The sequence below is a fragment of the Dreissena polymorpha genome, chromosome 12 (genome assembly GCF_020536995.1).
Source record: "Dreissena polymorpha isolate Duluth1 chromosome 12, UMN_Dpol_1.0, whole genome shotgun sequence".
NCBI classification, from domain to species: domain Eukaryota; kingdom Metazoa; phylum Mollusca; class Bivalvia; order Myida; family Dreissenidae; genus Dreissena; species Dreissena polymorpha.
In genome coordinates this window covers 9,136,615-9,150,877 of record NC_068366.1, presented here as the reverse complement: position 1 = coordinate 9,150,877, position 14,263 = coordinate 9,136,615, and the positions used below count along the sequence as shown (strand labels likewise).

The following is a 14,263-nucleotide window of genomic DNA, read 5'->3' as shown; positions in this document are numbered from 1 at the left end:
TCCGTCCGTTAACATTTGCTCGTAAACACTCTAGAGGCCACATTTCTTGTACCATCTTCATGACACTTGGTCAGAAGCTTTGTCCCAATGAAATCTCGGCCGAGTTCGAAACTGGGTTGTGCCGGGTAAAAAACTAGGTCACTAGGTCAAAAAAAAGAAAAACCTTGTAAACACTGTAGAAGTCACATTTCATGTCCAATCTTCATGTTACTTTGTCAAAATGTTTGTCTTAATGATATCTTCGTTGAGTTCAAAAGTGGTTCCGATCCGTTGAAAAACATGCCCGCCAGTGGGCTGTTCAGTTTTCCTTATATGGTTATAGACAAACCTTGTAAACACTCTAGAAGGCACAATTTTTGCCCAATCATCATGAAAGTTGGTCAAAACATTTGTGCAATTGATGTCTCGGACGAGTTCGAAAATGGTCGGGATCGGTGAAAAAACATGGCCGCCAATGGGCGGGGCATTTTTCTCAATATGTATATAGTAGCAGTTTTCCCTATTTGGCTATAGAGAAATCTTGTAAACACTCTAGAAGTCACAATTTTTGCCCAATCATCATGAAAGTTGGTCAAAACATTGGTTTTATTGATATCTCGGACGAGTTTGAAAATGGTCGGGATCGGTGAAAACACATGGCCGCCAGTGGGCGGGGCATTTTTCTCTATATGTATATAGTGAAAACATGTGAACACAGTATAAGTCACATTTTTGGCCCAATTTTCATGAAATTTGCTCAGAACATTTGTTTCCTTGATGCGAGTGTTCGAGTTCAAAAATGGTTCCAGTCAGTTGAATAACATGGCTGTTGGGAGGGGGGCAGTTTTCTCATTATGCCCCCCCCCCTTTCGAAGAAGAGGGGGTATATTGTTTTGCTCATGTAAGTCCGTCCGTCCACCAGATGGTTTCCGGATGATAACTCAAGAGCGCTTATGCCAAGAATCATGAAACTTCATAGGTACATTGATCATGATTCGCAGATGACCCCTATTGATTATCAGGTCACTAGGTCAAAGTCACAGTGCCAAAAAACGTATTCACACAATGGCTGTCAAGGTCACGGTGAATCAACTTAGAAAAATGGTTTCCGGATGATAACTCAAGAATGCTTACGCTTAGGATCATGAAACTTCATAGGTACATTGATCATGCCTTGCAGATGAAATAATGATGAAACTTGACCAGGATGTTTGTCTGGACAATATCTAGGTCAAGTTTGACATTTGGTAAAGATTGAATGAAAGGACTCCTCTCAGGTGAGCGAACTAGGGCCATCTTGGCCCTCTTGTTTAGTTGTGAGCGTTAGCTCACGACTAAATTTACAGAGCATGTTTTGCAAATCAGCATGTGCTTAGAAGCCTTAACCACGCTAAGAACCGTAACTCACTATGCTGGGAAGGATAACCGCTGCCTGTCTGCACTGCAGACGACGAATGCTTCAGTATACCACTGCAGTGAGTGCGTTTACCAGCTTGTAAGACGACATTTGCCAGTCTAGTGTTTATCATTGAAATCTGTACATATATGCTGCTTTCAGGAAAAACGAGGCTTAATGCATGTCAAATAAGATTAGCCTGTGCAACGCGCACAAGCTAATCAAGGACGACAACAGCAAACAACTTCAGTGCCTTCAGCGCTTTGATCTTGTTAGCAGTGTGGTTGGTACATGTTCCGCTCACCTTGGCGACCCGGATTTAGTGCGAACTCCCGGCATGTCAGTTTGGTTGGTTCAAGTGGGGTTTCCTACGGCTTTCTCACACGGCACATGACCCCGACACGATTGAATGCCAGTCAGTTCAATATAAATAGCTGGAAATTGCAGCTATAATTTAGTTATACAATTAGTCCCATATTTAGTTAGTCTAGTAATTAAATGAGATATTCTTGCTGGGATGCACTCAGGGCCCTCACAAATTGCATTTCCACGCGCGGATATACCTTATAAATTTCGAAATACTCAGAACTCATGGTTCCGGTCAGTTGGACAACATGGCTGCTGGGGGGGGGGGCAGTTTTCTTATATTTATAAAGTAAACAATACTATTGCCAAGCAATAAAATTCCCCTTCCGGCTCCACCATTGTCAGAAATTCCACCATTGTCAGATATTTTTTTTTATTTGTTGTCATAGCAATCAGAATTTTTGACGTAGGAACAAAATGAAATGACGTGCATAATGTTCATATTGCCATCTATCCATGTTCCAAGTTTCATGAACAATTATTAAGAACTTTTAAAGTTATCGCAGGGTACAGAAAACCACCATTTTCAGCAGTATTTCTAGTCTATTTGTTGCCATAGCAACCAGAATTTTAGACGTAGGAACAAAATGAAATGACGAGCATTATGTCCATATTGCCATCTATCCATGTTCCAAGTTTCATGAAAAAATATTAAGAACTTTTAAAGTTATCGCAGGATCCAGAAAATCACAATTTTCAGCAGTATTTCTATTCTATTTGTTGCCATAGCAACTAGAATTTTTGACGTAGGAACAAAATGAAATGATGTGCATAATGTCCATATTGCCATCTATCCATGTTTCAAGTTTCATGAAAAAATATGAAGAACTTGTAAAGTTATCACCGGATCCAGAAAAGTGTGAAGTTATCACCGGATCCAGAAAAGTGTGACGGACAGACAGACTGACAGACGGAGCGCAAACCATAAATCCCCTCCGGTGAAACCGGTAGGGGACTAAAAAAGCTTGTGAACACTCTAGAAGTCACATTATTTGCCCAATCATCATGAAACTTGGTGAAAAGATTGGTATTATATATATCTCAGATGAGTTCGCAAATGGTCCCGATTGGTAAAAAAACCCCATGGCCGCCAGCAGGTGGGGCAGTTTTCCTTATGTGACTAGAGAGAAACCTTGTGATCGAACACTATAGAAGTCACATTTTTTGCCTATCATCGTGAAACTTAGTCAATACATTGGTTTTATTGATTTCTCTGACAAGTTGGAAAATTGCTCAGATCGGTGAAACACACTTTTTAGCTCACCTGATTGCTCAGGTGAGGTTTTAGGATTGGTCTTTGTCCGCCGTCCGTCCGTCCACATTTGGTTTGTAAACAGTCTAGCATTCACATTTCTTAAGCATTCTTTATCAAAAATGCTGAAATATCTCGGTCAAGTTTAATAATGAGCAAAATCACATAATTAATGCCATAATTATTGCCCTTAGATTGTCCAAATTTTCATTATATTATACAAAATCATAATAAACACTCTAGAAGTCACAATTTTGTTTCAGATTTTATGAATCTTGGTCATAATATTTATTTTTGTAAGTAATTAAGTTTGATGTTTGGTAAGGGGGTCAACTAAAAATATTGGTAACCAGGTCAAATCTTACAAAAAGAAAAACACTCCATACGCCAGAGTTTTGGTTCAATAATGATGAAACTTGACCATGATGTTTATCTGGACAATATCTAGGTCAAGTTTGACATTTGGTAAAGATTGAATGAACCGACTCCTCTCAGGTGAGCGATCTAGGGCCATCTTGGCCCTCTTGTTTAAATTGCTCTCCTCTTTTTTCTACGAGTTAGCTATGTTGTGGCCACGAGATAGAACAAGAGGAGTGCAAAACTAAATAAAAGCGGAGTGCGATTAAAAAAGGGCGGTGCAGTAAATAAAGGCAGAGTGCATTAAACAAAAGAGGAAAGAATTTTCGCTATCTCGAGATCCCTAGTTAGTCAGCCAATCAAATTTTGCGTAACATGTGTAAATATTCTGTACGCATATACATAGCTTGTCAAAGCAGGCAAGGCTCTGATATAACATAACATACTACTATTAGTACTACTATTACTACTACTACTACTACTGCTGATGTTGTTGCTGCTGTTACTACTACTACTACTACTACTACTACTACTACTGCTACTACTACTACTACTACTACTACTACTACTACTACTGCTATCGCTACTGCTGTTACTGCTCCTCCTACTACTAGTAAATACGTAACAGACTTGAAAATAATTCGTAATTTCGAAAATACGACCCTGTGTTTACATATTTGATATAGGGTTTTAAAGAAAAATAATACATACAATTCTTAAGTAAATCAAAACAAAATAACTCGAATACATTTACTGTATGTATTACGTTACATATTCGTGTTTCTTCCTCGCTTTTGCATATAATTTCTTGTTTAAACCGAACCGATATTTTCTAATTCGAATACTTACTTTACATCCACAAAGCCTAAAGGATATAACACTATTTAATATGTATGCGATATAAAAGTGCAATCTTGTACATTTCAACATGTTTGATTTTAATTATAATGCAGTTCCTTTTTTCGCGGCTGAATAAGGAAAAGGGAACCAGTTCCTTATTCCTTATTCAAGCCGAATAAGCAAATGGCATTTAGGCAACTCCAAATTGATTTGTTGGTCTACGGATTTAAAAACAAAAAGTTGAAGAGGCGAGCGAAAAAAAAAATACTTTTCGAGCGAGCGAAGAGCGAAGAGTAAAAAAAATCACATTTCGATAGAAAATATTGCATTAACAAGAGATACAGGTTTAAACAGCTATAGTTTACATTCAAATCAATTTTTATACAAAGAAAAGAATCTTTGTACAAACAAGCAATAATATATCTATGAGACTTGAGTTACATACTTTTCAAATAAAATGCACTAAAATTAGGTTTCAGCACTTAAACTTTAAAATGTAGAACACACGTCCAAAGCTAGTGTTTTCATATTAGGAATTGCATTACTGGTAAGTTTTAATTAAACATCTTCTAATGCAATTAGTAAAATAATCTTTATATTTTTATATTGAATAACTCTTCCATGAAGATTCTGCGCTGTTATATGAATTTGCAGCCGTTAAAGCTTCCGATATGATTTCATGTCGGAACGATGCTACAGCAAATTGAGGTTAAACGATATGAGGTCGATGTATATCGACCTCATATTTATAGGAGTAAGTTGCATATGACGTTTGACCACGAAATATAACCATATCATTGAAGTGAGGGACACATGTCTAGCTGCTGCTGCTTCTATTTGTTCGAAGTTTTCAATAGTGACAGCTGTGAAAAGGTATACCATGTTGCAAGCTGTGAAAAGGTATACTATGTTGCAATAGCACTTGAAGAGGGACAATCATCAAAATGATAATGACAGACAGTCGGACAAAGGCCATGCATATAATCCATTGTCGATACCTTATTTTAAAAGGGGCATATCGATGGCTAGTACGGTATTATATTTTTCTGAAATAAATGTATACATTACAAAAACTGTTTTGATGTTTCTAAAATACACGGACCTAGCTCTTAGCTGTGAAGCATGTTCCGTCAATCATGTATTTTAATACTTCCAAAACATTGTCCCTGTGACTCTTTTAGAACCAGCCTTTAATGATTGTATGTTTATTTTTTGTTCACTTAAAATTGTGTTATAGGAAAAATTTGCCTACATATAGGGAAATACCGTCCATATGCCCATTTAATGAAGAATATGCATAAAAAACTTACGTCATGTTTCCCTATGTTGTTAGATTGAGCATGATTCAACGGTATCTGCTGATAGTTGCATGTTCGAACGTGAACAAACACATTTAAATAAGTCACAGAACGAAGCAGATATGTTTATATTTATAAGGGTTCGCTGCAGCACTTTTCACCACACTTTGTTAAAACGGTCACGCAGGAAGCCATTTTTCTATTCGTCTCGATCGAATTTTCGAGCGACTACAGTTATCGATTAAAAAGGTTACAAAACACTATATTTGGCATTCATATTCAGCGTCAAAATCGTTTTTGCGCGATTGTTTTGTTTTCTTTTTTTCACAAATTAAAAAAAACCCACATGCGCTATGGTTACAGAAGGACACAAAAATGAGTGCGAGCGGTAAAAAAATAAATATTTTTTTTCCATTTTGAAAATATAGGTGCGGCAAATCCGACGACCAACACATCAATTTGAAGTGACCTTACTTACTTAAACATCATTGAAATTGATCCAAAGTTACCCACATATAAATGAATATAATTATATGTAGGTTGTATATTTAAAATACTAATGTAATACATTTCTACTTAGTTTTAAGTAATGATAATCCTATTCCTTATTCAAATTGAATAAGGAACTGGCATGTTCTTTTTAAAAAGTATACATAAAAATGAACCAACCAGACGAATAGATGAACGAAAATTATTGTAAATGTAGGACGGGTATAAACATATTAATTGCAGTACATTTATTCTTTGTTGTATTTGATTATAACATAGTTCCTTATTCGGTGTAAATAACGAATAAGAAACTGGCATTTCTGACTTAACAAATAAATTAATATGAATACAGAGACGCATACATCAAGAAAACTCACTGTAAATGTAGGTTGGTAATAAAACATATGTATTTATTACAGTACATTTCTTCTTAATTCTCTTTTGTAATGATAACAAAGTGCAATTTTCGCGGCTGAATAAGGACACTGTAACCAGTTGCACTATCTAAAAATATGACGTATAAACACAGAGAACGGTGCCATTTTGCTGGTTGTTCCCACGACTCTTATGTGAACATTGCTGAACATATCAGGTCCATCTTGTTATGAATAAACAAATCCATAATATGCTTAATATATTCCATTCGAATGTTCGTGAACAGCCCCGTAATACCAACATTTCAGTTTACGATAGCGAAATGTAAGTGGTTCGCATTAAAAATACATGAAATAAATGCATATCAGACTATCTGTTATTGCAACCACGAAATTAGGCCTATATTAAATTATGGTTACAGTCAAAATTTAATTTATATCTAAATAAAAAGAATAGGTGTCTTTTTAAAAATAACACAATAAAAGAAAGATTTAAACATTGTTAATAAACAAAATACCCATAATAATATAGATGTGCCATTTGCATTTAATAAAAATATTTTCAAAAAATAATTATATATGAATAGCCACCGGATTCACTGTAAGGCTGTTTAAGACAACTTCAAAATCATTATGAAATTAATGTTCATTTTTACAACGGATTTTTGTTCAACTCCATATAATATGTATATGAAAAGTTTCTGATAGGCAGTCGGTTGTTTACTCATTTATTTTGATTACGCCATTTTTCTCTAAAGCATTAATGATTGTATTAAAGTTCTACAAAGCAGTTTAGTTTTGTGTGCGGGTTTAACAATTTATATTTTAGAAAATAGCATGATACATCGTTACTAATATAGTATTTCACTCGCCTAATTTGCTATCATTGCGATCTGCTTGTCGGAGTTTTCTAATCACTAGACCACGTGACTATGTGGGAGGAGCGATCGATAATTTGGCGACTGGTAAATTCTCATATGACCCGCGTCCGGCGTACGTGTGCGCATATTTTTATTGAACAGTTTGCAATAGTCACAATAAAAATGTTCATTGTACACGAATAGGACATAGCTACACTATTCATATAATTTTTTCATACGATTAATACTTAAGATGACCTTTTGTATACCAATCTTGCCATTTAAGATTATCTTCAACAGATTATAAAAGTTGTCATGTGTTGAGTTATTTATTATCTAGAAACATGTCTACAAGTTTGTTTAATGTAATTATTACCGATTTATCCATCGATTTGAATATAAATACCATCAACGTCTGTAACAAACAATACATATGTATGCTCATAACAATGAAGGGAAGTACTTAATAGATTAATTTTCGTTCATAAATGTGTTGAAATATACTATAGAATGATATGACCAGTTTGTCCATGTGTCCATTTGTAATTGTGTGTAAGGTGGTTCTGCTAAAATAAACGAACAATTATAACACATAAAAACCACCATACGATCTTCAGTAAGATTATAATACGCACATATTCAAATATATGTAAATTGGTACATTTAACCCGATTGAAAGAACGACGAGGTTGGCAGACGCAATACACATCGTATTCGTAAGTTGTTATTATGAAACTATCAGAATTTTGGGAATGGCAGTTAAATAAAAACGTGAACACCACTAGTTGTCTGTAGGGCATCAGGAAAACTCTTTTTCCACTTAGTTACATGAGATTAACCTTTAAATTACATTAATATTACGGGGGCTGTATGTTTAATGAAACTTAAGTGACCTACTGTGGCAATATACACATATTTATTAGACGCAAATGTTGTTTGAACCTAGGGATACGTTGAGTTCGGAATATTGCCAATCAAACATACAATGGTAAATACTTGTACTATCATTTTCAATTCGCTAGTGTCTTATTTCAACAGAGACATGTATTGTTTTGTAAGAGTATACTTATTCCTAACACATTTAATAAGTCTGTTAAAGACTCTCATGTCGAATGTGTGCAAACTTTCATTATGTCTACATAGTAAGAAAATGTAATTTAAAAATATAGCATTGTTTGCAATTCAACGTCTCCAATATTGCTTACACGCCTGTCAATTCTTCATCTTCCCAAATATAACAAGTATTCTAAAAAAGTGATTAACTGTCTAAATCGTTAATACACGTTCTAAATGTTCAATGTATAGCATACAATGACCTTTAGGTTCGATAGGCGTTTTGTCATGTCTATTTCTTCCCGTCATTAACCACGTGTTGTTTACCAACATATATGATGAACAGTGGTATATCTTTCCAAAAGATAATATAATTCTCCAATCATCACCACATTTCTTGCTTTGGTCGCCTGGATAAGTAAAATCACAATGTGACTCTTGCTTTCGATTTGCAGGATTGATAGAATCACCGCAGAAGCACTGCCGGCCACATTTATTGCAAACTAAAAAAAACAGATGTTATTGGTATCGTGTTTGCTTTTTGACGACGCTGCTTCAGCGAAGCAGCTCGCCTAAGTTATCATACCATGAACAATTCTTTACAATGGCGACCAATGTAATAGACCGAGCCAGTCCGATTGAGTTCGTAAATTTTCTCAATCGGCATACCTCGCCGATTATCATTGATAAAGGAAAAGGCAGCTTAGTTCCCGTCCTCTTTAAAATTTATCGTGAGGTTCGGGACAGGAACCAGACACGAAACTGCCAGGTGTCATTTCAAACGCTGTGACACTGGGGAATCCCCAGTGGCAGTTATTTTTAGATATGATCGAGAACGTAACCCGCCTCCCAGTTTCACTGAATGGGTCAAGTTCCCCACGGGTACTACTTCCCCGCACTCCCACATTTTGTGTTCGTACCCAAAATTTTTCATACCCAATTTTTTTCGTACCCAATTTTTTTTCGTACCCAACATTTTCGTACCCACATACACAATTGTGGTGATGTAGATAAACTTAAATTGATGCTGTTATATCCATCATCTTCAAAAGCATCGTCACACCAGTACTGTCAGTACGGTCAACCGGTTCACTATATTCCACATCACAGCGTGCGAAAAGAATCGCTGATAACCCCGATACGAATCGTTTACGATTGTAGCTGTCGGAGATCGTCTAACGAACCCAGCCTGAACGACTGTCTTCAATCGACTCCACCGGAACTGAACGACCAAACTGGTATTCTAATGCGCTTCCGATTAAACAAATACGCCGTTACAACGGACATCGAAAAAGCATTCCTGCATGTTTCCCTAGATGAGGGAGATCGCGATGCTACCCGGTTCCTATAATTACGAGATCCTCGAGATCCAGACAGTCCATTGATGACGTACCAGTTTAAAACGGTGTTGTTTGGCGCAACATGATCGCCCTTCATTTTGTGTTCGACCATCTTAAAACACCTAGACTACAACAAGGAAAACTGGGTGAGTGACCATGTTCGCCGCGATATAAATGTTGATAACATCGTTTCCGGTTTCCAGGAGGAGAGTGGCGTCATGAAATTTTATCACGATACACGGGAATTGATGTCGGCTGCAAACTTCAATCTACGCTCCTGGAACTCCAATAGCAAAATTTTGCGTGACATAGCTAGTGTTGACTGTGTACTCGACTCTGATGAACAGACAAAGATTCTCGGAAAGAGGTGGAACTCAGATGAGGACTCATTGTGCTTTCCACTAAGACACATTCCTGTTGTTGAAACTGTGACAAAGAGAGAAATATTACAGCATATTTCGAAAATATACGACCCCCTTGGCATTCTTTCACCGGTGACTATTCGTGCAAAGATATTGTTACAAGAACTGTGGAAAAGGAAGTATGGGACACTCCAGTATCACCAGAGTTATACCGGAAGTGGAGCGACTTGGCGTCAGACTTGAACACACTTGCTTCTTACAGAGTAAATCGTTACTTGTTAAAGAACACATTATCAAGAAATAATGAACACATTTCTCTTCAAGTGTTTTGTGACGCAAGTATGACGTCATATGGTGCTGCAGTTTACATCTGTACCGGACATGAATGCTCCCTGTTGATTGCGAAGTCCCGCGTCGCTCCTCTTAAATCCCTTACCCTACCACGATTGGAACTGATGGCTGGCCTCATTGGGGCGCGACTAACCAAACACGTACAAAAAGAATTGCAGATTGAGAATGTACAACTATGGTCTGACAGTCAAATAGTATTGCACTGGTTAGCTTCTACACGTGCTCTACCAAGATTTGTGAAAAACCGTGTTGCTGAAATAAGTTCACTTCTACCAAATCATGAGTGGCGATATTGTCCTACACAAGATAATCCCGCCGACCTGTTAACCCGCGGAATCTCAGCAGAGCAGTTCATGCAAAGCGATCATTGGGTCAAAGGACCACGTTGGGTAACGGAACCCGGAAGTTGGCCGGCATGGGAACCCAAAAACACAGCTGTCTGCGTCGCAGAAACATGTTGCCATCCATCAATGCAAGCGGTTATTGAACCAGATCAACCGGAAGTTCATGGAGTTCAAGCGATTATCTGCATGGCGAAATACGGTAATTTACAGCAGTTACTGCGCGTGACAGCATATGTATTACGATTTATCAAGAGATGCAAGAACAAAAGCCTATCACAGTCTAGATCATTGACCGCATCTGAGCTACTTGATGCAGAGAAAGTATGGATATCGAGTGTTCAACTCTCTTCATATAAAGAAGAATTTCAATGTCTTCGAGATGGTCATTCACGAGCGACACTGGTGAAACAACTGAAATTGTTCATTGATGATAGGAGCTTACTGCGATGTGGAGGACGTATACATAATGCCCCGGTTACGGAGACTGTGAAGTTTCCGTATCTATTACCACAGAAACATACATTCACTCGACTAGTGGTGATGGACGCTCATGAAAGAATTCTACATTCTGGTCCAAACTCGACAGTGACTTTCATACGTCAGAAATACTGGATTCCTGCAATTAGACGATGTGTACAGCATGTGCTTAAGAAATGCGTGCCATGTAGAAGAGTTGTAGGCAAGCCATACTCTGCACCGGATCCACCACCGTTACCCGCCGTGAGAGTGGAAGAAGCGGACCCATTCACTGTGACTGGTGTTGACTTTTCCGGAGCGTTACATGTTCATGGTACAAACGGTCAGGACACGAAGGCATACATTTGCCTGCTTACATGTGCTTCCACCCGTGCAGTTCATCTGGAGCTGGTACCCGATTTGTCCACAGAGACGTTCTTACAAGCCTATCGTAGATTCTGTAGTCGACGCTCAGTACCGCGGATGATGATTTCAGACAATGGAACACCATTTGTAGGTGCAGCGAACCAAATTAAGAATCTTTTCGCGTCCGAGAGAATCCATACGGAACTTAGCAGAAGAGGAACAGAGTGGCGCTTCATCATCAAACGTGCTCCATGGTATGGAGGCTGGTGGGAGCGTTTGATTGGGGTAACGAAAACGTCTATCAAGAAAGTGCTAGGACGCTCTTACGTTGACTACCATACGTTATCGACTGTGATCACGGAAATCGAAGCTGTTATAAATGATCGACCTCTCACCTACATCAGTACCGCGCAGAGTGACTTGCAGCCGCTGACACCTTCTCATCTTGTTTCCGGTCGCCGAATCACAGTGCTACCCTTGAGCCGTGACGTGGATTTGGATTCTCAAAATATCGTCACCAGAGAGAATATTTCCAAACGAGCGCGAATGCAGCAAAAACTCATCGACGATTTCCGCTGCAGATGGAGAAGAGAATACCTATCAGCTTTACGCGAAAACCAGCGGATTTCCGGGCGTAATGAACAGACGATTAAAGTCGGCGACATCGTCATGGTACACGATGAAGGTCCACGGTCACGATGGAAATTGGCAAGGGTCGAGGCGCTCATCCAAGGCAACGATGGACGAGTACGAGCCGCAAACATTCGGACTGACGGGGGAATTACGAATCGCCCAATTACCAAACTATATCCATTGGAGGTCGGAGACGTAACAGTGTCATAAATTGACTGATAAATCTTGTTGCGAAAGACAATAATAGTGCTAAGAACGTTTTGTTTAAAATGGATTTTCGTCTCTGATTTAATATTAATGTTGAATTTATAAAAGTATTTGTTTAATGCTTCGATATTTTAAGTGCATATTATTGTATTTCTATGTGTTTATTCACATTTTGTGGCCCCGAGTATGTTGGGAATTTGTACATGTTACGACGCTTTCGCGCCATTGCGTGGAACGTCACGTTACGTTAACGTCATAACTGTGAGTTCGTTGTTTATATACATTGAGATTTGAAATAGATACAACGTTTTCTTCCTTTTATACGATCACAAGACAAGTACTTTGATTATTGATAAACAGTCGGAGGTGGTCTAACTATCATATTGTTAAAAGATATCTAAACTCTTATCAGTTTTTTATCACTGTATATAATCATGGTAAAAATAAATAAATGCTGTCTTCACTATTTTTGCTTTAATATCATTTTTTCCGGACTCAATCATACCGGTGTTATATGTTATGCATAAAACAGAAACAATACAAAACGCAAATGAATAAAATAGGGATAACACTCATATTTGTTTATATATGCAAAATATGTGAAGTATATTTCAAACTTTCTTTGTTTAATAAATGTCTGGGCAATACACTTGCTATTTAAAATCTCTACCACCAACCACCACGCCTGCATATTGGCTGCACCGTTTTGAACACTCGGTTGGTGTGTTATTGTTAGTCAAAGAGGTCCGTACTACACTGGTTTAAGGACTCGGATGCTGCTATCCTCATAACAGCCCATATAAACGATAATTTAAATATATTTATAAGGAAAGATCCTTATTGTATCACTAAATTCTTATGTCTAAAGCCAAATTATCAATATTATGTAATCAATTATGCAAACATCGATTTACTGATTTGTTTGTATTTATCATCAATATGTTATACAACATTGCGCGGCAAGTTAATTATACAATCATAATTCTCAGGCGAGTCCATCTTCTTTAAAAACTTCATAGCGTTTCGTTGAATTTTAGATCACTCTTTCGCCCACGAGCAAAGTGTTTACAGTGCAATTTGTTCATAATAAATAGCAATAGAGAAATTATACATTTGCATTGCAATGAATCCGGTTTGTGGTGAATACGGTCGATTCGTTTAAGTAATTTAATATTGTATGAACATTCACAGGTATAAACAAAGCATACGATGCCCAGGAAAATAAGAGATTTCACTTGCGTTAGCAGCGGAACATTTACAAGTTTCACCATAAGACACGGTTACAATATCGAAAAGAAAGTTCGTATACAGTTTTCTTGCTTTCAGTTGTACAGGATGGGAATCGTTATGTTTATTTCCTATTTAAATAAATAGGAATAATAAAATAATAAAAATGGGGCGGCGTTTGCCAATTGTTGACTCTTAGGGCATTCAAGTCATGTAACGTTTTTGTTAAGATCCCACGATGTGAGCAATGTTTAGAAACAGAGAATCTTCAAATTAATGATACACGTTGAAACGATAAATACATTTAAGTTCATGCGTTTCTGAAAAACATATTTTTTACATTTATGTTCCAAATTGCAGGTACAAAACTGTTAAAGGCTCATACAAAGTGACGATCCGTACTTATTACCGATTTTTGCATATTTTTTGCATATTTTATTTATAAAGGTTATCAAAAAATAATATATTCATTATATTGGACATTACCATACAAAATAAGCAATACAACTTGTTTTGAGCTCACAATACATTGTCCTCAAAATCAATTGTCAAAATATATCGTTGATTTTCAACGTTTTCCGGTATCACGCACAAAGTAGGTCTCTTCTAAATGGTTAAAATGTTGGTTTTGATCTAATAAGTTACTTACTGCTGGTAAAAAGTTGTTATGCATAGAATTTAAATTGAATTTCTTTCGGCTATTTTTAGCATAC

The 14,263-nt window shown here is 37.2% G+C and overlaps 2 protein-coding genes across 3 annotated transcripts in view; one reads left to right on the top strand and one right to left on the bottom strand.

The window, feature by feature from the left end:
* Positions 1–14,263, bottom strand: part of LOC127854008 (uncharacterized protein CXorf65 homolog) — a 439,263-nt gene that overhangs the window by 115,756 nt on the left and 309,244 nt on the right. The gene's annotated exons all lie outside the window — the stretch shown is intronic.
* Positions 10,308–12,326, top strand: LOC127853866 (uncharacterized). Its single transcript, XM_052388666.1, has one exon. The coding sequence runs from the start codon at positions 10,308–10,310 to the stop codon at positions 12,324–12,326; it is 2,019 nt and encodes a 672-aa protein (XP_052244626.1).